General features: G+C 48.6%; 3 protein-coding genes across 27 annotated transcripts in view; 2 read left to right on the forward strand and 1 right to left on the reverse strand.

Moving 5' to 3' along the window:
• The window catches only part of Ep400 (E1A binding protein p400), a 106,658-nt gene extending 97,093 nt beyond the window's left edge, over positions 1 to 9,565 (forward strand). For 18 of the 22 annotated variants that reach the window (XM_075984027.1, XM_075984036.1, XM_075984045.1 and 15 more), the window contains 6 exons: positions 1 to 149; positions 2,287 to 2,482; positions 2,939 to 3,063; positions 3,507 to 3,653; positions 7,211 to 7,288; positions 7,785 to 9,565. The exon at positions 1 to 149 is cut by the window's left edge and continues 73 nt beyond it. In XM_075984027.1, coding sequence (XP_075840142.1) covers positions 1 to 149; positions 2,287 to 2,482; positions 2,939 to 3,063; positions 3,507 to 3,653; positions 7,211 to 7,288; positions 7,785 to 8,057 — 968 coding nt within the window. In that variant the 3' untranslated portion in view covers positions 8,058 to 9,565. Of the gene's footprint in view, positions 150 to 2,286; positions 2,491 to 2,938; positions 3,064 to 3,506; positions 3,654 to 7,210; positions 7,289 to 7,784 lie in introns of all 22 variants that reach the window. The other 4 variants (XM_075983899.1, XM_075983922.1, XM_075983929.1 and 1 more) reach the window with 2 other exon arrangements.
• Positions 9,546 to 17,342, reverse strand: Ddx51 (DEAD-box helicase 51). Of its 4 annotated transcripts, none has more exons than XM_075984070.1 (15): positions 17,015 to 17,341; positions 16,791 to 16,924; positions 16,068 to 16,218; positions 15,659 to 15,804; positions 15,508 to 15,579; positions 15,243 to 15,349; positions 15,019 to 15,127; positions 14,784 to 14,929; positions 14,489 to 14,684; positions 14,293 to 14,408; positions 14,097 to 14,213; positions 13,767 to 13,868; positions 13,543 to 13,606; positions 13,311 to 13,445; positions 9,546 to 9,812 (listed from the first exon to the last, which is right to left on the reverse strand). In XM_075984070.1, exons 1-15 carry the CDS (start codon positions 17,295 to 17,297, stop codon positions 9,762 to 9,764), a joined length of 1,929 nt encoding a protein of 642 aa, XP_075840185.1. In that variant the 5' UTR covers positions 17,298 to 17,341; the 3' UTR covers positions 9,546 to 9,761. The 4 variants fall into 4 exon arrangements, with proteins under 4 accessions (XP_075840185.1, XP_075840171.1, XP_075840194.1 ...); XM_075984079.1 differs by lacking the exon at positions 9,546 to 9,812 and adding an exon at positions 12,568 to 13,108; XM_075984056.1 differs by having other exon boundaries at positions 9,622 to 9,812; positions 16,791 to 17,342.
• A 22-nt stretch (positions 17,343 to 17,364) lies between these two features.
• Positions 17,365 to 22,256, forward strand: Noc4l (nucleolar complex associated 4 homolog). The gene is given in 15 exon segments (XM_075984093.1): positions 17,365 to 17,477; positions 17,479 to 17,529; positions 17,612 to 17,732; positions 18,165 to 18,271; positions 18,784 to 18,891; positions 19,529 to 19,678; positions 19,779 to 19,878; positions 19,997 to 20,031; positions 20,322 to 20,372; positions 20,459 to 20,570; positions 20,808 to 20,868; positions 21,218 to 21,378; positions 21,469 to 21,551; positions 21,770 to 21,883; positions 21,971 to 22,256. Coding segments are annotated over 15 exon segments (1,446 nt in total). The 5' UTR covers positions 17,365 to 17,405; the 3' UTR covers positions 22,091 to 22,256.
• Positions 22,257 to 23,163: the final 907 nt, after the last annotated feature.

Below are 23,163 nucleotides of genomic sequence, written 5' to 3' on the forward strand. Positions count from 1 at the left end.
GTCCCCCACAGCAGCCGGCACAAGTGCAAGTGCAGACACCACAGCCCCCACAGCAGCAACAGAGTCCTCAGCTTACCACAGTCACAGCCCCACGGCCTGGAGCTTTGCTCACAGGCACCACTGTGGCCAACCTCCAGGTGGCCCGGCTTGTAAGTTCCAGTTTATATATTTATTGTCCAAATACCATCTTTGCATTTACTGAAAGTTTTTTGGGTTTGTTTTTTAAATTGTGGCCGGGAGTGCACATGCCATAGCATGTGTGGTGAGGTTGAACAACTTTGTAGAGTTGGTGGTCTTCTTCCATTGTTACATGAATTACAGAGATTAAACTCCGATTTCTAGGCTTGTACAACAAGCACCTTAACCTGCTGAACCGTCTCAGCAGACACATGCTTCTGTTGCTTGCTCAGGATCATGTTAGGTCTTGTGGCAGACTTAGATTTGAAGCAGAAGATTTGGTCCTTACAGAGGATGATTAGATACTAGACTTTTGGCAAGTTGTGCTAGCACTACTTACAGAACCAGCAGAGTGTCACCAGGCCTGTTAGGGACTGAATGGTTGGGGATAACAGAAGGTGAATAGTGAGGGGTAGGCACAGCTTACTGACTGTCCTCTTTGCAGAGGAAGGGTAGGGACAATCTCAGTATGGCTAGAACACAGAACGGCTGATGTTGCAGGCACCCCAGGTTCCATGGCCAGCTAAATAGTGACCACTTGGCAGCAGGGAGAGCCTTTGAGGGTTTGAAGGAAGGATCATAGCAAGATAGTGATGTCTGAGGATATGCACACACTGCGGTCAATGTGCTGTGGGTCTTCTGTGTCACAACAGCCAGTGATGAGTGCCTGTTGGAGGCTTGCCCACCCGTGCTTCCCTAGGAGCTCTGTACCAGTTTCCTGGTGTTTTGTATTATGAGCTATCTTTAACAAGTGAAGGAACTGTGGCACATGGGCTAATTACCTGCTCAGATCCTTTACTTGGCAACTGTAGCCTGTGCTAGGACTGGGGTCCCAGGTACTAGAGCTCCGCTCTGTGTATAGGTCTTAGTGAGAGGCCCCCTCCACCAAAGAGGGAATCTGAGGGTAACTTATTTAAAAAAACAAAACAAAAAATGCAAGCCTGTTGTGACTGTGTTTACAAACTGTCAGGAGAGTGGTAACAGCTAGTAGATAGGAGCTTAATGGGCTGTTGCAGAGTAGATTGTAATTAGGCCACAAACCTTACATGCTAGTTAATACAATAGTACTCGTCTCCTGCAGAAATAGTGGGGCTATTTACAAAGCTTTTGTCAGTGGTAACGAGATCAAATGACTAAATGTTCACTAAATGGACCTAAAAGGTGGGTTAGCAACTGGATTCGTTACTTTTGTTTATCGTGGCGGGAAGTTGTGGCAGTGTGATAAAGAGGAGACAGGTGACGTTGCCTCTACACTCAGGAAGCAGAGGCCAATGCCAGTGCTTGTCAGACTTCGCTGCTCCTTTGCCTGTACAGTCTGGGCCCCCAGTTCACACTGAGGTGGGGCTTCCCGTCTGCTCTACAGCCTCCTTCCATACTTTCCCAGAGAGTTGTCTCCTGGGCAGTTCTAAATCCAGTCAGGTTGACAATCAAGGTTAACGTTTCTTCAGGCAACTTGGAGAGTGCCAGCTGTCTAGGGAAGAGGCAACAGAGCCCGGGGACTCATTCTACTGTTGCATTTTTGCACTGATAGAACTGTTGCATTTTTGCACTGATAGCTAAGCAGGCTGAATGTCAGTTTCAATCCCATGTCTGTGGGCACGTTAGGACTGTGGGTAGCTTTTCCTTTCTAGGTTTCTTTTTATTTTTATGTGTGTTTGGTAATTGACTCATTTTCATTTGCCTTTTGTAAAATGTAATTTAGGGAGAAGAATACTTGTGGAAAACTGTAGAATTGGGTTGCCTTGATTGTGTTTTCAGATAGGCGGTTATAGCAGTGATCTTGGAGAGAAGGGTGTGGTGGAAGAGTGATGTGGGGGAGAGTAAGTGGCACAGAATGAGGAGCAGAAATGAGTGTTTGGAATCTTAAGAACACCAGAACATGGCAGTGGGGCAGACAAGCACAAAAGTCTTGTACAGATTCTGTCTGCATGTGTCTGTTAGTGACAAGCAAAAGTCCCGGGAGATTCCCTTTAGTGTCACTGCCCCCTTTCCTCTATCTGTGTGATTCTCTTGGCCTCTGGTCAAGAAAATATTTTTTAAAAAGTAGGAAAGAAAAGGACACACAATGTCTGAATTTCTCTGGATTCTCCTGTTATTTTCACTGTTTAGACCCGGGTCCCTACTTCTCAGCTGCAGGCACAAGGGCAGATGCAAACTCAGACACCCCAGCCTGCTCAGGTGGCCTTGGCAAAGCCTCCAGTGGTATCTGTCCCAGCAGCTGTGGTCTCCTCGCCGGGGGTCACGACCCTGCCTATGAACGTTGCAGGGATCAGCGTGGCAATTGGACAGCCACAAAAAACAGCAGGTACCTTCCTGCAGCTTCTTGCTGTATGCCTTTCCCAGGTGGCCATGCGGTACACAGGGAGCCTTTTCTGTTGGAGATGGTCACTGCCTTGCTCTGTCTTAACACCTGCTTTACACATTTAGTTCTAGTGCTTAGTGTAAATTCTCTTAGGTTTCCAAGTCCCAAGTTTTGGCTCTTAGTTTAACCATTAACATTCTGACATTTCTCTTGTTTGTTATTTCTGAAATAGAAACTGGCAGTGGTGGTGCACACCCTTAATCCCAGCACGTGGGAGGCAGAGTTAGGCGGATCTGAGTTCAAAGAACAGAGAAACTGCCTCAAAAGAAAAAAATAACAAACAAAACACCACACTGTTTAATTTGCCTTAGTACAATTCTAGGATTTATTCTTTTCTGAACAGAACCTGGATAAACAGGGAACCCTTGCCAGGACCTAACTGACTAGGTATTCTTATAGGGCAGACTGTCGTGGCCCAACCTGTACATGTCCAACAATTGCTGAAGCTCAAGCAGCAAGCAGTCCAGCAGCAGAAGGCCATCCAGCCACAAGTTGCCCAGGGCCAGGCTGCCGTCCAGCAGAAGGTATGGGTTCTTTGTGTGAAGTTTTATTTGAGTGCAGGTTTTTGCTGGGGAGGAGGGTCCAAAGTAAACGGGCTACAAGCCTTACAAGGGCGGGGTTGCTAGTATGGTCAGTGTCCCTTGTTTTTCATTTTGAGATGTAAGGGATGATGATAGGGTGGGTAGAATCCAGCTGGATGCCAGGTATGGATTTACCAGACTAGAAGGGACTAGATAAGATTAAAAAAGCAGGAATGGCTCTTGATGTGGAATTCACGGGGAAGGAACACTGCCTTCTGTGCTTATTGTGTTTACTGGTGGGACCACCCCTATTGGGATGGTCTTGACCTTGTTGTCTAAGAAGTGCTGTGAAGAGGCCAAATGGTGAAGACTCTTGGCATCTGTTGAGGGTTTAAATAGGGAACCTGGTTTCACCTGGCTCTGATCCTCTGGTGTCTTTTCTTCAGCTAACCACCCAACAGATCACTGCTCAGGGCCCACAGCAGAAAGTCACCTATGCTGCCCAGCCAGCCCTTAAAACCCAGTTTCTGACCACACCCATCTCCCAGGCCCAGAAACTGGCTGGGACTCAGCAGGTGCAGACGCAAATCCAGGTAAGCATGCTGCTGTGTGCAACTCAGTGCAGATGGTAGGGCCTGTGGAAGAGTACCAGCACCCAGCCAGTGTGGCTAACCAGTGCTTGACCTGTTCTGCAGGGCCCTTTCTGGTTAGTAGGCATGGAGCCTTTCAGAACATAGGGGAGTCTCATGAGTGAGGTCTCAGACTTATGCTGTTGCTATACCAACTTCTTTTGTGTGTTCATGTGTTAGTGTGTGTGTGTATATGAGAGACTGACTGTGTGTACATGTACACAGATGGTGTGTGTGTGAGAGAGAGAGACAGAGACTGACTGACTAATTGTGTGTGCATGCGCACAGATGGTCCCTAAGTAGTCCTGGCCACTCTTGTCACAGATATACAGTGTCATTGCCTGGCTGTGGGTTTGTTTGTGCAGGTCCACCTGGATTCTAGAGCTCCCTGTCTGGTGGGTGGGAACAGGAGAAACTTGGTTACTTTATTAGCTTGTGTTTTGGGTAATTGATGAGATTTCATCTTTTCCTGGTTTTTTGACTTTCAAGTCTCCTCTGACATACCTGTCAAGTTGTCTGCCAGGCTAGTTTTCAGTCTAGATATAAGTTGCTCTGGTGACATTTGTGTGTTTCTTCTCACTCAATGGTGTCTTTAGACGAGCTACTAGAGTATCCAGTCTCTGACTAAAGTCTGTCCTGGGCGGTGCATGCCTGTAATCTCAGCACTGGGGAGGCAGGGACAGCTGGATCTCTGGGAGTTTGAGGCCTGCCTGATCTACAGAGTTGGAAAGGCTCTGGACCAGAAAAGTCTCCAAAGCTACACAAAGAAATGCTGTCTCTGTGTAACTCCAGCTTAGGAGACCCAGTCCCTTCTTTCTTGCCTCTATAGTACCTGCACTCAATACACACATACATGAAACAAAAAGAAATCCACCCCAGAGGTTGTGGCTTCATGATTTTGCTTTCTCACTTAGCTATTTAATCCAAAGAGGGCCTTGATGAAATCTGTGTGAATGCCTGTTATTTTATTTTCAAGGCTGCTTATTAAAAAATGTCCATCCTACCTCCACTCTATCCTGTGGATTCCTCCTGTGTGTTCCATCATGCCCTGTTTAATAATTGTGCCACTTGGGTCTCTGGCAGGCATGTTCTTCTGCTCTGTCCTTTAGGACTGTTTTGACGATTTTGGAGTCCAACCACTGTTAGAACTGCATGGATTCAGTAGTAAAAGAGTTGGTAGTCTATGATCTTAGCTTCTAAGCCACCAGGAGAATACATCTTCTGTTATGTATACCTAAAGGGCCTTATAAATTATGTTAGATGTATTTATTGTGGCATTGGGTGTTAATCCCAAAACCTTATATAAGTATGCTCTGCTGCTGAGCCACATCTCCAGCCTTGTAAAAAAAATTTAATTTAGAAAGTTATGCTAAGTTGCTAGACAATTTTGAACTCCTTTTGTAGCCTAGGTAGACCAGGAACTTGTGAGCTTCCTGTCTCGGCCTCCCAAGCAGCTAGCAGATATGAGCGGCTATGTAGGCGTGGAATGAAAGCGAGGTCTTCCGTGTCACTGAGCTCCCAGTCACTGAGCCAGTGCTGCAGCTCTGCTGTCTGCAAACAGTCTTGTTGAAATAAGGGCAGTGGGCTACCTTCCTGGCACCCAGCTGCTGCACGGCTAGCTTTATCTGAAATAATTACATGGAAACTGTATTCTTTTAAACACTGCCTGGCCCATTAGTTCCAGCCTCTTATCGGCTAGTTTTTTGTTTTTGTTTTTTTTTTTTGGTTTTTTCGAGACAGGGGTTTCTGGAACTAGCTCTTGTAGACCAGGCTGGTCTCGAACTCACAGAGATCCGCCTGCCTCTGCCTCCTGAGTCCCTGGATTAAAGACGTGCGCCACCACCGCCCGGCTTGGCTAGCTAGCTTTTACATATTGATCTAACCCATTTCTAATAATCTGTGTAGCCCACGAGGTGGTTTACCAAGGAAGATCTTAACCTGCGGCTGTGTCGGGTGGGAGAATCATGGCGACTGCCTGACTCAGCTTCTTTCTCCCAGCATTCTGTTCTGTTTACTCCACCCACATAAGGGTTGGCCTATCAAATGGGCGCAGTTTCTCTATTAATTAACCAATGAAAGCAACAGATTAGAAAGAAATCACTCCCACATCACAGTCTGTATTCTTAAACAGACTTTATCTTTAGGTAAAGACTGATTTTAAATGCTGCTCCACAATAATTTAAATATGGGCTGGGCGTGGTGGTGCACACTATTAATCCCAGCATTCAGGAGGCAGATGAATCTCTAAATTCAAGGCTTCTCTGGTTTACAGTTTGTTCCAAGACAGCCAGGGCCACACGGAGACCCTATCTCCAAAAAATATAAATGTTTCTTGTAGATAATGGTAATTTTGTACACAACCTTGTTCTCTTAACTATAACCAGGCCTCTCACAAAAGCTGTTTATATAATTTTGTATTTTCAATGCATAATACTTTAATGAAAATTTCTTAATATTTTGATCATATTCTTTCCCCTGTTACATACAACTCCTCCCAGATCCCTAGACAGAAAGCCTACTTCATTCATATGTTCTGTCTCTCAAAATGCATACTAAAAAACATGGAATCCATTTGGCCAATTATTTCTGGGCATTGGGTCTGTCCTGGAGTGTGTTTAGTATACCCATGACATTGAATTGAAGAACCTGGATTTTCTCTTTCCCAGCAAATAGCTTCTTGATTGGTTTAGGATTCTGTCAACTTCCCCTGTGTTTACATTTCTATCTTCTGGCTTGAGCTGTTAATTTTTTTTAAATTATTAACTGTGTTAGTGCTCTCACACTCTTAAATTCCATACTAATGATCATTGCTTCCATAGGCTTTAGGGTCCCCTTTGGGCAGGCTTGAGGTTACAGAAGTCTGACTAAAGAATAGTTAGCTACCTTGATAAGTTTCACTATTGCTTAGGCTGGCCTTGCCCAGGCTGACCTCAAACTTATCATCCTTCTGCTCAGGTAGTCTGGTGTGGACTACCATACTTCAGTGTGTGCGGAACTTTTGTAGCTTTCATGATTCTAAGAATTCAACCTAGGGCTACATGCATGCTGCACAAGTTTCATTACTGAGCTACAGCTTCAGCATTGTTCAATTTTGACAACAGCAAGAAGTGAACACAACAGGAAGTGAACACAGGGCAGAAAGTTTTGCTTTATAGAACGTGAGCTTTCAGTTATGATGGATGAAACCACTGAGAAATTTTGGTGTCTCTCTTGGTAAGACCTGGCCCACTGGGCTTGCCTCTATACAAAACCTTTATCCGGTGTCATTAAGAACTCAGATAAGGGTGCAGTTCACTCCCAAATCTAATCCCAAGGAAAAGTTAAAATGTGAACCAAGAATTTTGAGTTATTAAATGGATTGCTTCTGAAAGTGAGTCAGTTGCTCTTTAACCTCCTAGGATCCTGGTGGGCATACTTGAGATTGTTTCTCCATGTTATCTGCCATTATTTGTTTGCTTAAAAGCAGAGAAAGATATTTGTGCATGTATTTTGAATCCTATGCTTGCCTTGTTTTGTCAAAGGTTGCAAAACTTCCTCAAGTTGTACAACAACAAACACCTGTGGCCAGCATCCAGCAGGTTGCATCAGCTTCTCAACAGGTAGAGTGCAGAGACCTGGAGGGTGCTGGGGGCAAATGTGTTTCAGAAGCAGAATACTAGTGATTAGAGAATTACTTTTGGCTTTCATAATTCACACAAAAACATGAGCTTTCGGGAAAAATGACCTACTGAAGAGGGGGAATTTCCAAGGAAAAACCAGACCTGTGCCCCAACCTGCTCTCAGCAGGTACCTTTCTAATGTTCCACAAGACAGGATCACAGCTTCTGGGAGAGAAGCTGGCAAGTGAAAACACCCCTTTCTGAACCAGAACCCTCTGGTTTGTTTTTACTTTCAGTGCAGTAGTATTTGATTAAAGTGGTGATGTTATTTTTAAAGCTGCCCATGAACTTAAAAAAAAATCAACTAACCCCCTTACATTGGTCTATGTCCTTTGCTGTTTTGCTGAGGCTACTAGGTGTATGTGGTAGTTCTCTGTTAGAGGGACAGCATTGCCAGGGCTGTTCTCCAGTGACCTGTGATCTCATCTTGGCTCAGGCTTCTCCACAGACAGTGACACTCACACAGGCAACAGCAGCAGGGCAACAGGTACAAATGATCCCAACGGTGACTGCCACAGCCCAAGTCGTGCAGCAGAAGCTCCTTCAGCAGCAGGTGGTAACTACAGCCTCTGCCTCACTGCAGACCCCTGGTGGTCCAGCCCCAGCACAGCTTCCAGCCAGCTCTGACAGCCCAAGCCAGCAGCCCAAATTACAGATGCGAGTCCCTGCTGTGAGGCTGAAGACACCCACCAAGCCTCCATGCCAATAGGAAGGAAACTGGTTGGTACTATGGCAAGGCTGTCTTATCTTAGCAGAATGCTCTACTGTTTTTGGACTCTGGGATCTGCTGCTACCTAGGTTGGCCAAAGTGATTTGACTTTCTCCTGTGTGTGACTAACTGAAAAAGCGACAGTTGCAGTCTTTGATGGTTTCACTGTGTGGGCAATGTCCACATCAGTCTTTTCTTCTGTAGTGTACACTACTCAGTTATGTGGTAGGGGCAGCATGTCCTACAGCAGGCTCCAGCTCAGACATGGTCTTTGGTACTATTGAATGTTCAGGGAGATGTAGGAGACAAGAGCAGACCATCAGATGCCCCCACCCCCACCCCTCTTTCCAGAGCCTTCACTAAATATGCCAGTGAGGTCCTAGCTTGCATTTATGAGCACCCATCTTGCACCAGTGGGCAGTGGCTTTCCTTTGAATGAGGCTCTGGGACTGACACCATTTCTGTATAGCCAAGTTTGTGTTTATACACACTGTACTGAGATCCTTTACAGTATTCTTGTGAGAAGCTAGTGTGGGTTACATGTATAGGGCAGCCTGGTGCAGTTGATACCCAGGTTCCCTTATTGTTGTCCTGGTCTAGTCTGGAAGGCATTGCTGTTGTGCCACCCCAGCAGCTCTTCATGGATTTAAACAGCTGTTGCAGTGACAGGCCTGCAATTGAAGGAGAAAGGGTTGGAATGAAAGTTCAGTCCTAAGTTCACTCTTCTTACCACTGTAAGGTGACTTGTATGGCATTCTTGGGCATAACAGGCTGACTGTGCCTTCTTACCTGCCAGAGTTGAAGGCCCATGTTCCACATCAGTGCTGAAGCCTGAAGTTAAGTCTGTGAGGTCTGTGCTGTCAGCACTGCAGCCTTGCAGACAGGAGTTGTATTGTTTGAGTATTCTTCCCTGTCATGTCCATCCCACTCTTTGTGTACTGTGTGGGCAGGAATTTGACAATACATCCTGAAGCCCACCTAGAACTCACTTTTGAGCTCATAATGTGAAACTTGGGATAAAAGTAGCAATTAGGTGTTGAAAAACCAGAAGAGGTTTAATATTTTCTGAACCACAAACCTGTCCTACAAGCAAAAACCCATTGTTTTGGCTTAGTGTGTGCTGTGTTAGGGGAAGAATAGCCCTTGGGAGGTTCCTGGGTATCTGGCTCCCAGAAGCAATTCCTATTCCCCATAGTCCTCAGGCAGAACTGAGCTCAGTGGGGGTCCTTGGTCAATGTTACACTCACCTTTTTCTCCATCCTTCCCACTGTTGTGGCAGCATACTTCAGTGTGCCCAAGCCAGGTGGTTGGTGGGAGCAAGAGGCAGGGTCTTCATTTTTGGCAGTTACTTTCATCCATTTTTCAACCAGATAGCTGTTGTTTTCTTTTTTTAAAAAAATGTAATAAACAGGACTGAAATTGTAAATACTTTGTAAACACAAACATTTGTATTTGAATAGGGTTTTGATGTCCTACAAGCAAAGGCTAATAAAAGTGACCTTTCTACATCCTTGTTTTGTCTTTCATGACCAGTGTTTGGAGTAAGGATGTGTTGGTTAGAAAACAAAGCCTTCTGTGTATGTATTGCTCCAAAGCAATGCAGGGCTTGCATGTTCAAGGTCTTCCTCCTTAGTTCCTTGGCCTTGAAGCTACTCTGACACCTGGGTTCCTGTGCAGCTTTCCACCATGGGTGCTGTGTCTGCTTCAGGACTTCACAGTGCCAAAAGGACTGCAAGTTGAGCCCCTCTTCAGGCACTAGGAAGTAAGTAGAAAAACACCAGAAAAATAATGTTTTGATTTCTACTTAGAACTGTCATGCAAAAGTGAGCCTTCACACCGCTTCCTTTCTGAAAGGCCTTGGGGTTTCAGCTCATACCCAGCCTCACGCAAGCAGATCCCAGGTGGCCCTCCCTGGCTGGTCCCATGGTGTGTCCACCACCTTCACGGAACTAGCTCTTGTAGACCAGGCTGGTCTCGAACTCAGAGAGATCCGCCTGCCTCTGCCTCCCGAGTGCTGGGATTAAAGGTGTGTGCCACCACCTCCCGGCTCGAGTGCTGATCTTGATCAAGATAGTAGATGTGATCATTTCTGACACTGTCCATAAAAATGGACCTCAAGCAAGGTGTAGTGGTACACACTATTAATCCCCAGCAGAGAGGCAAGGGGGATAAAGTTAGCCAGGGGTTTTCAGACGGGGAATGGGGAAAAAGGACTCACTTTCCTGCCTATCCCTACCCACTGCACAACCCTAAGGCTGACCCCAAACTCATTCATCTTGCCTACCTGCCTACCAAGTCATTTTACCCACCACACATTGTATGGAGCTCACAAAGAGCTTCACTCTGTCTTTATTGACAGCAAAGCAAGCACCCCACAGGGAATACTTTATAGAAATCTTTAGCTGAGTTTCACAAGGGAAAAGTCACTGGGTCCAATCAAGCCCAACTGACCCAGATAACAGACATAATTATTTATCAACCAATCAATCTTTATGGTAGATTTAAGTAAGTTGCTTCCAAGTCTTTATTTGCTGCTTTAAAAAAAAATGATACATGTGCATTATCTGGGTCAGGGCATGAAGAGTACCTAAGATTACAGTAAAACAGTTTGACACACAGTAGGATAGCAGTCTTAAGTAACTTCAAGATGTATAACTTTGTCACCAATAATACTTTTGAAAAAGCTATATTGGAAACCTTCTATAGACACATTCTAATATATGCATACTAGTTTAAATGAAGTTACTCTATGTTGGGGCGGGGGAAGCTCAAAATCCCAACTAGATAACACATGCTAGCAAATAACCCCTGAACCAGGAATGGGTTCCCCTTTTGAGGACCCCCAAACACTGCAGACCAATGCCATTGTTCTTGGTTACCCTTCAGAACAGAACTTGACATAAGACAAGATGCCACACACTTAAAGCTTATACTCAACCTTGATGCTGCTTCCTTACTGGAATCCTGTGAGCACAAGGACTAGTCTGACAAGATGGCTCACTGGTAGTGTGATAGTGGCAACTGTTTTAAAAAAGGACAGGCTTCTCTGTGTAGCCCTGGCTGTCCTGGAACTTTGCTCTGTAGACCAGGCTGGCCTTAAATTCAGAGATCCCCTTGGTCTAGCCTCCCATGTGCTGGGATTAAAGGTGTGTTTCCCCAGGCCAGGCACCAGCTGCTTTCTTAAAAGCAGTTTCTTACTTTTTTCCCCCCTTCTGTGTGTTTGCCATGTGTGTGTCTGGTGCCCTTGGAGGGCATCAGAGCTTCTTTACTGGAATCGCAGGCAGCTATCATGTAGGTACTAGAAACCAAACCTCTGCATCACAGAAAATGCTCAATTACTAATCTCTAGCCTCTCACCCACTTTCTGATTGGATCAAAGGCCTGCCCCATGTGCTAGAACCCATATTAGGTACTGTTAATGGGGCCAAGAACCTGTGGTTAGACAGGTTATGGGCTCGAAAAACAAATACTATTATTCTGTTAATGAGCATACTGTTAAAATGACTTTTGATGATATTCCCATACCCATAGATTAAGTGCACCTCTCAGCTCTCATCATAAAAGCTGACTGCACTAGATGGCAGCTGCTCAACTGGTACAAAGTAAGGGACTGTGTGGAGTGTTGGGCCCTAAAGCGGACATTCCATACCTCTCTCCAAGGAAGAGGGTACAGAGAAGAGTGAAGAGCCAGAGGTGGGCTCTTCCAGAGGTCCTGAGTTCTATTCCCGGCAATCACATTGTGTATCACAGCCATTTATAGTGAGATCTGGTGACCTCAGGCATACATGGAGGCAGAATAAGGTGGCGCATAATTTAAAGGAAAGCTTTTTTCCAGACACAAGAGAACAATATGACAGCATGCACAATTCTATCAGTAGCTGAGGAAGAACTACTGGAAGTCAGTTTTCTTTGTCCTGTGAGCCCTTGTAGGCACTTTTGAGTAAACAACAAAATCAATTCAGTAGGTTTAAAAAGAACAACAAAAAACTTTGGACTTAGGTGGGTGCGGAAATGAGTGGAGGAGATTTCATTTCATTGTATAAGATGTTCAAAGCATTAGTAATGTCAACAATAAAATGGAGCCGGGCGGTGGTGGCGCACGCCTTTAATCCCAGCACTTGGGAGGCAGAGGCAGGCGGATCTCTGTGAGTTCGAGCCCAGCCTGGTCTACAAGAGCTAGTTCCAGGACAGGCTCCAAAACCACAGAGAAACCCTGTCTCGAAAAACCAAAAAAAAAAAAAAAAAAAAAAAAAAAAAAAAAAAAAAAAAACCACAATAAAATGGAAGTCTGACTCTCAGACTAGCTGCTAACAGATTCTAAATTAATCTCATGAGCAAAATCCTACAGTCAGCAAGGGCCTGAGGATGGTGCCAGTGGCCTGTGTTGCTTTCTTGAGCTAGCCTAGGTGTCCTGAATTAGAGGGGTATTAGCGTGTTGAAGCTATCAGGAAATTGGCATGAGTTCAAGTTATCCAATTTTTTTAAATATAAATGAAGACAGTTTATCTTAATACTATAGATTTTTCTTTTTATTTAATTTTTTACAAAAAGCACAGTCTCTTTGACTATGTTCAGGCAAGCACTCTCCTGTAATTTACTTCATGCTTATGTGGGTACCATCTTGAAGGCTAGTAGCCATAGAAACATCTTAAACCAACCTATTCCTGGACTTCAGTGACTTGTCTGGGACAGGCTCACCACAGTCTCTCTGTAGACATGAAATGCTAATGCTAGGCACACTTTAATCTGCTGTCACCATAAGGCTGACCACAGTTTTTCATCACATTCCTGAAGGCACCCTTCAGCTTTACCTGAGCTTACTTCCAAAGACAGTTGGACCCCAGCAGTACAAACCAAGGGCCATTACTTTTCAGGACCAAGCCAACATTTAGGTTGCCTAGCCCAAGATGACCATGGTGCTTGCAGGGAAGGGTTGTTTCTAGTGGAACCCCAAGGAACCGTATCTTTTGCTTAAACACAACATTCATTTCAGCAGGATGTTCCCCCTGGGCTTTTGCTCCCATCTAGGCCATCTTCAGCTTTTGCTCTTCCTGTGGAGAAAAGGGATCATCCTTACCTGCTGTCTACAGAGCCCTTGCCCTACAACTGGGACACTACAGGCGCTGTGCTCAGGAGGCATGTCCCATGGCATGAGGCTGCTTCCTGCTTACCTCCCTTTCCTAGAATGTGTGATGACATTACCAGAGCTGAGCTGGATTTGCAAAAGCCCCACCTGGGTCCAAAAGCACTCACCTTGACAATCTTCTCCAGCTGAGACAAGGCCATCTCGTAATGAGGGACCAGGGGCTGCAGGAGCTCCCTGGGGATCTCATGGTGTGCCACCTCAGGCACCCCAGCTTCTGATACCATCTGGAGGAACTTCCTTTCCTAAAGGGAAGGGGTTTCATGGACAGGGTGGGAACAAATGCCATTTGCAGTAGCATGCATTTACCCATGACATCTGCTGGGAACTACATGGTCTTACCTGCACTTTCAGGAGAAGTGTGAAGGCCTGGCCTGTTTTTCCAGCTCGGGCTGTTCTCCCAACCCTGAAACCAAGCATAAGTGTTTTCTGGCCCTAACCCTGGAGACCCACACCTGCTCTCTTGGCCACACAGCACACAAACCACGATGCAAGATCCCACATATAATGGCCAAGAGCTCATAAGCTCATAAGCCCCACAGCAGCCACTGCTGACTAGACTTTACCTATGCACATAAGTTCGTAGGTACTGGGGGGCATCATAGTTGATCACCAGCTCCACACCCTGCACGTCGATGCCTCGAGCAGTAGCATCTGTACTGATAAGGCTGAGGAGACATGGGTACAGGGCTCAGAGGGCCAGAAACACTCAGCAGTCAACATGTGTACCCTCTCTGCTCTCTTGGGAGCCAGCTAACCCAGGAGCACCCACCACTACACAGGTCCTGTCTGTTTTCCATGGACTCACAGCTCTCCAAGGCTCTCTTGGGAGCCAGCTAACCCAGGAGCACCCCACCACAACACAGTCAGGTCCTGTCTGTTTTCCATGGACTCACAGCTGGATCTTTCCCTGTTCAAACTGCTTCAAGATTTTTTTCCTTTGGCCAGGTCCATAGCGGGAGGAGAATTCAGCCACACTCACACCCCCAAAAGCTTGTGTTAACAGGAAGAGCCTGGGTAGGTAAGAAATAGAAGCCAGCTGGTGCCAGGATCTAGTCTGTATTAGCTATACCCCGCCTTGGTTCAACTTACCTGTGGGAATTCTCTCGAGAGTTAGTGAAGCAAAGGGCCCTTGAGAAGTTCATCCCAAGGACCAGGTGTAAGACAATAAGTGGCTTCGAGCTGAGTTTACAGGGTACATAGTGGTGCTGTGGGAAATGGACAGCAGGTGCTAGCCAGAAGCCCTGGGCCTAGGCACCAACTTGCCACACATGCCCTACTTGCTTACCGTGAGCCCCACAGGGAAGGTGTACTTCCCTCCAAAGTTCCCATCCATCTCAACTGTGTCTTTAGGGCCACTGTGTCCCAGCTTTGTGGAAAAAAGCCTTGGCTGGTAGAGGCCAAGCCGCTGCAGTTTCTCAGGGTTCTGGGTAAGTGTGGCTGAGAACAGTAACTTCTGTAGAGGCATCTGGGGAGAGCAAGTGCTGGAAAACCAAGGGCGTGTTAGGACAGGATTCCTCAAGCCACTCTGACTGCTATTTTAGGGCGAGCAAGGGGAGCTGAGAAAGGGAGCAGCAGGATACCTGGCAGCAGTCACAGCCTGGGGCTGTGTCCTCTGGAGTAGGGCACAGGAGCCTGAGGGGCCTGCACTGTAGAAGGCTGCTGCCACCACTCTGGGCAGCCAGGACTGGTGCATGCTGTCTATCATCCGGTCAGCCTCATCAATGATCTACAGCAGACAGGAACCAAGGGTCAACTGAAGACTCCCCAATGACATCACCCCAGCTCAGGGACCCAAGTGTCCAGAAGGTGGCCTACCAGGAAGCGGAGCTGCTGGAGGCTGAATCCTGGGGTCTGGTCAATGTGGTCCACCAGGCGGCCAGGTGTGGCCACCACAATATCAGCCAGGCATCGGTAACCATCTACCCTACAAACCAGAAAGACTCAAAGAAGGGCTATCTAACAGCAAAGCCTCACATGTAAAGCACTAACACCACCCTAATCAAAGGACACCTGCAGAGCCCACCACCTGGCACACCTACGTCTTCTGGACAAGGCTCTCCTGCTCCTTGGCCAGTGACTTCTGTCCAGTCACCAAAGCAACCCGTAGAGGTGTGGTATCCGTGTAGATGTTGAATACTTTGCTCACCTGCAAAAGGAGTCTGTCACTGGTCTAAAATAGACGGTGGTCCCTGCTATGACAAAGACTCTTGAGTTTAACACAGGTGGTCAAGGGATAAGTACCGTGTACATCCAGCAGGGCAACTAAGGCTGGGGATACAGACTTCTGGATACAGAGGGGCATACCTGTTGGGCCAGCTCCTTAGTAGGAAGCACAACCAGTGCACGGATGTGGCAGACCACTCGATGCAGCAGGGCCTGTAGGGACAGAAATGATCTGTGCCACCAGAACCCCCCCTGCTGTGCTCTAGCTAGAAATGTGTACTCTGATACTCACTTGTACCACAGGGACAACAAATGCCAGTGTTTTCCCACTGCCCGTTGGGGCAGACACACAGAGGTCACTAGGTTGGTATCCACCTCTGCCTACTAGAAACCCACTATCTGCACTCTCCAAGAGGGCAGGAATCACAGCTGCCTGGACTGTAACGAAGGAAGAAAAGGAACAGGTGAATTATATGCTAGGATATACCATGTCACCCAGGAGATCTCCTGGCCAAAGACGGCACCTGGATTGGATAAGACCTAAGATAATCATCAGGAACCTGAGCCCAAGGATGCAGAAGCTCACTGATCCAGTGTGAAGTAGGGACCCCTAAACTACAGCCCTTACATTGGAGCCCTGACAGCCCAGGGAAGGCTGCCTTGGGGGAGTTCACCCCATCATCTGCCCAGGGCTGAAGGACCTGGAAAGTAGGAAGAGATGCCATTAGCCCTCAGCTGCTTCTGCAAGTCAGGGTGAACCTCATGGATGTCTTCGATAGGAGTAAGATCCTCAGTGACGCTCTTCTTGACACAGCTTGGCTTTGCCAGCCATGTTGGCAGGAAAGGCTGGACCTAAAAAAGTAAAAAAAACCACAAGAGTTCTGCAGAGCCCTTCAGGCTCATGGAGCAACACCAGTTATCAGAAACTAGGAACAACAGAAGAGACCCTAACAGCAGCTTCTGAGAGTAAGTGCTGGAAAACGAGGGCAAACATTAGCAGGGTGAAGAACGTATTAGCAGGGCAGGTTTCCTTAAGCCACCCTGACTCATTTTAGGGCCAGCAAGGGGAGCTAAGAAAGGGGGCAGCACTCACATGGAGCAGTCAACCCTGATGCAAGAGCTGACTTAGTCAACCCTTCACCACCACCCATTCTTGGCAGTCTTCAGACAAGACGCCCAGACCAGCAATTGCCTCACTACGGCCAGAAATGTTTCTGCGGGGGCCGCCAGACACACCAGTGTCCAATAGGTCTTACACGTCTGTGGACTTCAGTTTCAAGAGTGTCCACACATACCCTATGGAACTCTATAAGCCTCCCGCCATTCTATAGTTAGGGCCAAAACAAAACAAAACGCACAAACAACATCCCCACCCCGCCCCAATAAAGTTGAAGAGTAGCGGGCGGGCGGCCAGACTCACTCACCTTCAGTGTCTTCCTTCTTGCAAAGTCCCCCAACACAGGCCCTGGAGCCGGGGGTCTCGGGGCCTCCTCTGGGGGCTTCTCACCTGAGTCCTCTAAGTCGGTGTTGAGCTCTCCAGGCGACTCTTCGCCTCTCCCTGCGCGACACAACAGAGGGGACATAAACCCCGCAGCGCACCCAGGAAAAAGCCTCCAAGCCCCGTCCACATCTCGGCCACATGGCCCACCTGCATGCACACTGTAGTCCGCTTTCTGCCGCTTCGCCCTAGGAGCCTCCGGGCTCTGAGCCACAGAGCAGCCACGCCGCCGCCGGGGCCGTCGACGCCGCCTGCCTGCCGCTTCCGCGGCCTCCCCGGCGGGTTCAGGCTTCGGTTCCTGCTGCTGCCGCTCACGAGCTCGGTTCTGCAGCCGCTCGAGCAGCACTCGTGCCCGGCTACCCGCCTCTACCTCTGCATCCCCCAGTCCGGAAGCCTCCGGGCCTGCGTACCGCGCTACGTGAAATAGAGCCATAGTCGCAGCACGCCGTCGCTCTTCCTCGGCGCTCCCTGATGACGTGACCAGACCGAGCCATCGCAGACGTCACAGGCGCGACCAAGCTCGATAGTCCCTCGCGGCGGCATGGGTCGTCACCTGGCTTCGGCCGGCTCCCGTGGGGAGCTTGGCCGTCTACTACAGGCGGTGCTAACGAGTTTTAGCACGTGGTCAGGCCAACGCGGTGTTTGACATCCTGGCTGTACTTCAGGTGAGCAGCGGGGGCGGCCTTGGGGCGGCAAACGGGAGGCACAGCTGGGCCCAGCGTCACCCTTTCTGACCTCCCGCCTCAGTCCGAGGACCCTGAGGATATCCAGGAAGGAGTGCGTACGTGCAGCCGACTCTTCGGTACCTTGCTGGAGCGGGAAGAGCTCTTCGTGGGCTCGCTGCCACGCGAGGACGGGGTCCTGGCAGGTAAAGTGACCTGGAGGGGCTGGGGTGCTGTCCGCCAGGCCGCCCCAACGGGACCCGCCTTATTAAATGACACCAGGAGGAACACGCCAAGCCGGGGCCCTGTAGAAGAACTCAGTCCATTGTGGCTCAGAAAGTGAGACCGTGTACTTGCCAGGCCTACACGAACTCGTATACTAGCAACTTTTTTCCTCGGGGTTTTAATTGTGCCACTTCAAAGTTTGGTGCTGTCACTGCCCTAGTGTTTGGGAGATCCAGATCCTGAGGCAAAGTGAGAAGAACTGTATTTTAATATCTAGTCCCAGTTTGCAGAGATCAGAAATGGTCTTTTCCAAGGCCTGGTCTGGATATAGGTTCACAACTGAAGATGGGAGACCTTGGGAAGGTGGGATGGGACACAAACATCAGTGGGAGTTAGCTCTCCTATGTTCTCAGGATCCCAGGGAGCCACACACAAATACAAAGTTTGGATGAGACACCGCTATCACAGCTGCTGTAATCGCCTGGAGGAGCTCCTGACCCATCCCTCCTTCCAAGTCAAGGTGAGTCTTGAAGTCCTTGGCCCAGCTTCTCTAAAGCACAGGTGTAGGGACTGCTTTTGTGAACACCTCTCTTCCTGTTTAAGAGAAGTTACATGTCTTCTTCCACAAAGATTTATGGTATGGTATTTGTGGTATGATTTATCTGGCTGTGAAGATGTGGTGTCTGTAACCCTAGTTCTGGGCACCGAATCTGCTTTGCATATTGTCATGTTTGGTGTGGTATCTCCAAAATTGCTTGATGAGAGAGCAGTTTGGTGGCTTCCCCTGCAAGCCCAGCTTGTGTACATGCCTCAGGCCAAATTCTGTTATAAGTTCTTTCCCAAATCAACAAGAGCATGTCACTGTCACCATCATCACATACATGTAACACGGAGCAAGGTAAGATGTGGTCTCCTTTCTCTCCTACTTCTTGGCCCTGGCCAAAGCCTGTTTGGGAGCGACCCTGAGGCTAGGTGAACTCTGGGAGGCCATCTAGATGGGGACATCATGGTTACTCTTTCTCTGCTTCCCAGGAGCTGGCCCTCAAGACACTCATGAAGTTTGTGCAGCTGGAAGGAGCGAAACCCCTGGAGAAGCCCCAGTGGGAAAGTCACTACCTCTTCCCCCGCACACTCTTCAGGGTAAGGCCTTAGTGGGATCTGGAAGACTGTGGTGGCCAAGCCTAAGATGGTTTCGTGAGTTAGTTTCCTGAACAGATAGCTGGGGCATATTATGTTCCTGTCTTGCTTTGACCTGGGAACTAAGCAAGGCTTACTGCTCACAGGTCTTTATTGTAGCACAATTAATAAAAACCCAGAGACAGATATTGGCATTCAGCCTGAAGTTCATAAAAGCAAAATAGCCAGCCACTGGCTTTTACCTCTACCTCATTCTGAAATGGTGATGCTGCCTCCAGGAATCCTCAGAACGAGACTGAGAGCTGTCTCCTCGCCTCCTATATTCCTCTCTAGTGCTGGAACTAAAGATGTGCACTCCTTCCGACCAGTTTGGATGGCAAACTAGTATAGCTTCTAGGACTAAAGGTGTGTGTCACCACTGTCTAGTCTGTAAGGCTGACCAGTGGGGATGTTTTGCTCTCTGATCTCCAGGCAAACTTTATTGAAATGCAAATGAAATATCACTATATTCTGTCTTGTGAATTGGAGAGGAAATGGCAGACAGCCTGGTGGTGTGGAGCTTGATGGATGGTGACATCCTTCTTGACCATGCTAGGACCATTTTGTGGAAGAGAGTCATTCACCCTGTCTTTCTCCCCAGGCAGTGGTAGGAGGCCTGCTCACACCCGAGGATGACCACAGCCTGCTTATCTCCCAGTTCTGCGAATACTGGGAATATGATGATATTCGGTACCACACAATGCAGGCGGCCACAAGCACTGTAGCCCAAGCCACCAGCCAGCAATCTGAGGTAAAAAGCTGGGTTCCATCACCATCCTATGCCATAGTACTTCAGGGAGGCAAGTAGATGGCAGCAGCCTGGACAATTGCTCAGGCTAGGCTTTCTGCAGGTGTCACCCACCTTCTGGAACAATGCCTTCATGTTGCTGTCTGCTGTGAACCTGCCCCTCCAAGAGCATGACCTTACCAAGTTCTATGTGAAGCACACACGTGAGTTCTGAGCAGGTTAAGGCCCACTGGAGCCTGACCCTGGTAGGAGGGCTCCTGGAGAGATCCAGGCCTCTCAGCCTGGCTAGCCACTCTCTTCCCCTTTTTGCTGTGATTTCAGAGACGTCAGACAAGTGGAAGGTCATTCACTTGAAGGTGAGATGCTTTCAGAGACTGAAGACCTTCCTTGGCATGGCTTCCTCTCTGGGCAGTTATAGGCAATAGCATGTACTCCATTGTCTCAAGTGATGTCACTTTTATGTGTTACTATAACCAGCTTCAGACCTGAATCCTGCGCCCCTCTGTTCTTTGTCTCTCCTTGTGCTGAGACTTGGTATCACAGACTGGCCTGGGTCTTTCAGGGTCAAAGGCCCACAGTTGACTGCAGAAGGACTGGGTGGGTCTGGGGTTTATCAGAATACACATATTGCCTGGTCCCGTTGCAGGAGCACAGAAAAGCTTTCCAGGAGATGTGGCTTGGGTTCCTTAAACATAAGGTAGGGTGTGGTGGGTGAAGCCCCTGGTTTTATTGTGGGCAGTGGGGGCAAGGGAAGCAGCTCCGTGACTGCCATGATCTCTACAGCTGCCCCTCAGCCTCTACAAGAAGGTACCAGTGGCTATGCATGACTCCATCCTGCCCCACCTGGCTCAGCCCACCCTCATGATTGACTTCCTCACAAGTGCTTGTGATGTGGGTGAGTGGGACTTCCACTTAGGTTATTCGGCAAGGGGCACTCACTGTGCGTGGGCCCAGCTGCCATCTCCTGCCTGACAGATCTGAGCTAAACTCCCATAACCTTCCTGCATGTGACCGTAGGTAGTCAGTCTCTCTATAGGCTGGCCACCTGCATCTATGCCCACTCCTCCCTTACCTACTCAGGCCCAGGGTGAGCAAGGTGTAGGTAGCCTCACGTCTTCCTGTGTTGCTGCAGGTGGTGCCATCAGCCTCCTGGCCTTGAATGGGCTTTTCATCCTAATCCATAAGCATAACCTGTGAGTACCAAATAGGACCACTCTGGTCTGCTGTCTAGTTTTCTCTCAAAGGCCTTTGTTGCTTACCTGGGGGGTTCTGTCCCTTTAACCAGTTCACCTCCTGTGTCCTCTCTGCTCCCTCCCTCAGGGAATACCCTGATTTCTATCAAAAGCTCTATGGCCTCCTGGATCCATCCATCTTTCACGTCAATTACTGAGCCCGGTTCTTTCATTTGGCCGACCTCTTCCTTTCCTCCTCATGAGTGTTGGGAATATCCAGCTCCATGGTCTGTGGGGGCTATAGTTCTGGTTAGGGAGGCAGTGGAAGGATGTTTGGGGACCTATTTTCTCATACCTATTTCCCTCCCAGCCACCTCCCCGCCTACCTGGTGGCTGCCTTTGCCAAACGCCTGGCCCGGCTGGCCTTAACAGCACCTCCTGAGGCCCTTCTTATGATCCTGCCCTTTATCTGCAACCTGTTGCGTAGACACCCTGCCTGCCGAGTTATGGTGCATCGTCCACAGGGCATTGGTGAGTGTGAGTAGCTGGGCATCATGGCACACCCTGGCTCCTGTGGTCCAAAAGGCCAGGTGGCAAATGGAATCTTGATCCTGTTTGTAGAGCTAGATGCTGATCCATATGACCCAGTAGAGAAGGACTCAGCCAGGAGCCATGCCTTGGAGAGCTGCTTGTGGGAGCTGCAGGTGAATCATCTGCCTGTCCAGCTTCTAGAAGGCATTTGAGTCTCCACTGACACATCTCCAGCAGCCCCTAGAGATCTTGGTCACACAGGGCACCATGCCAGGGTATGCTAAGATACTCGATTGCTGGTGACCCCACACTGGCTCAGGGCTTCAAGCTCCATTCTAAGGCCCTGCTGCTATGTCATGAGGTTTCTGACATCACTCTAACTTGCTCCTAGACTCTTCAGCAGCACTACCATCCTGAGGTATCCAGAGCTGCCCGGGTCATCAACCAGGTGCTATCTGTCCCTGAGGTCAGCATTGCGCCACTCCTGGAACTTACTGCTTATGAGGTGAGAGCTGTGCACAGGGCTGTTGGGATGCAGGCCACGGGGACTACTGCATCCAGCCCAATGCCACCCATTGTCTGTCCTTTGCAGATCTTTGAGCAGAACCTGAAGAAGAAGGCACCTGGGTCAGTGCCCCTGGAGTTCATCCCATCCAAAGGCCTGCTGGGCCGACAGGATCACCTCTGCACCCAGTTCTTCACTCTCACCTGACCTGGCCTCATCTCCTAAGAATTTTCTTTTTGTGTCTGAGACAGACTCTCACTTTGTAACCCAGGCTGGCCTGTAACTTGTGGTCCCCCTGGCTCAGCTTCCCTGGTGCTGAGGTACAAGGGTCCACCACCATGTCTGCGTTCAAATAAACATTTTTTTTTTTAAAGGGAGTATATCTGGCCAGCCGGGTCTTGGGCAGAGTTGGAATCTTTGGGCCAAGTTTCTTCCCTGCTAGGCAGGCAGGGGCTGCCAGAGTCCTCTGCCTTTCTTGTAGCCTGGAGGACAGGACAGAGGGCTTGGATACTTCCACAGGGATCCTGGGGAGGTGGCACAGGAGCACTGGGCCCATTTTGTAATAGGGCAGCCCTGCTATATCCATCTGTGCTTAGTTTAGACTCATGTGAGGCAGGGTACCCAAGTGGTGTCCTGGGGACACAGATCTGCCCCAATCTTCTGGGCTGCTGTAAGTCTAGAGAGTCTAGTTTCTATCAGTTTCATCTGAAGGTTGTTCAAAGAGATGTCTTGGATCTGTAGTGATTCAAGCAGATGAGTATACTGTCCTGTTTCTACTCCCAGTTTGACTGTTTGGAATCTGTGTGAACCCATTTGCAAGGGATTGGCCAGTAGGACCTACTGTGCATGACTTGTAAGGCTTTGACAGAAATGATGGTGGGTGGATTTGTTTGTCATGTGCAGATTTGGGAACACAGGACTGGCTTCCATAAGTCATTGCCTTAGCCACATTTTTGCTCTCCTCCAGTCATTCTGGTTCCTGCCTGAGGGCATTTCTGCTGGCCACACCATTTCTCTAAATTACCCCATTATTCAAGCTCTGTTTGGAATGTGGACTTGGTGGTACTCCACAGGTGGAACTGAGCTACGAGGGTAAGATGGTTGGGATCAGCAAGAGGACCCTGGAAGCTCTGTGGGATGCCCAGAACTTCCTGAGGCCAAGCTTCTGTGGATCACATAGAACGGAAGGTATGGGAGTGAGCAAGCTGCCCAGGAGGAGGCAGAGGAATCTCCTGGAAGGCAGCTACCCCATGTTAGTGACTACAGTTGTGAGTCGTCCC

Source organism: Microtus pennsylvanicus, chromosome 1, assembly GCF_037038515.1.
Source record: "Microtus pennsylvanicus isolate mMicPen1 chromosome 1, mMicPen1.hap1, whole genome shotgun sequence".
Classification (NCBI taxonomy): Eukaryota; Metazoa; Chordata; class Mammalia; order Rodentia; family Cricetidae; genus Microtus; species Microtus pennsylvanicus.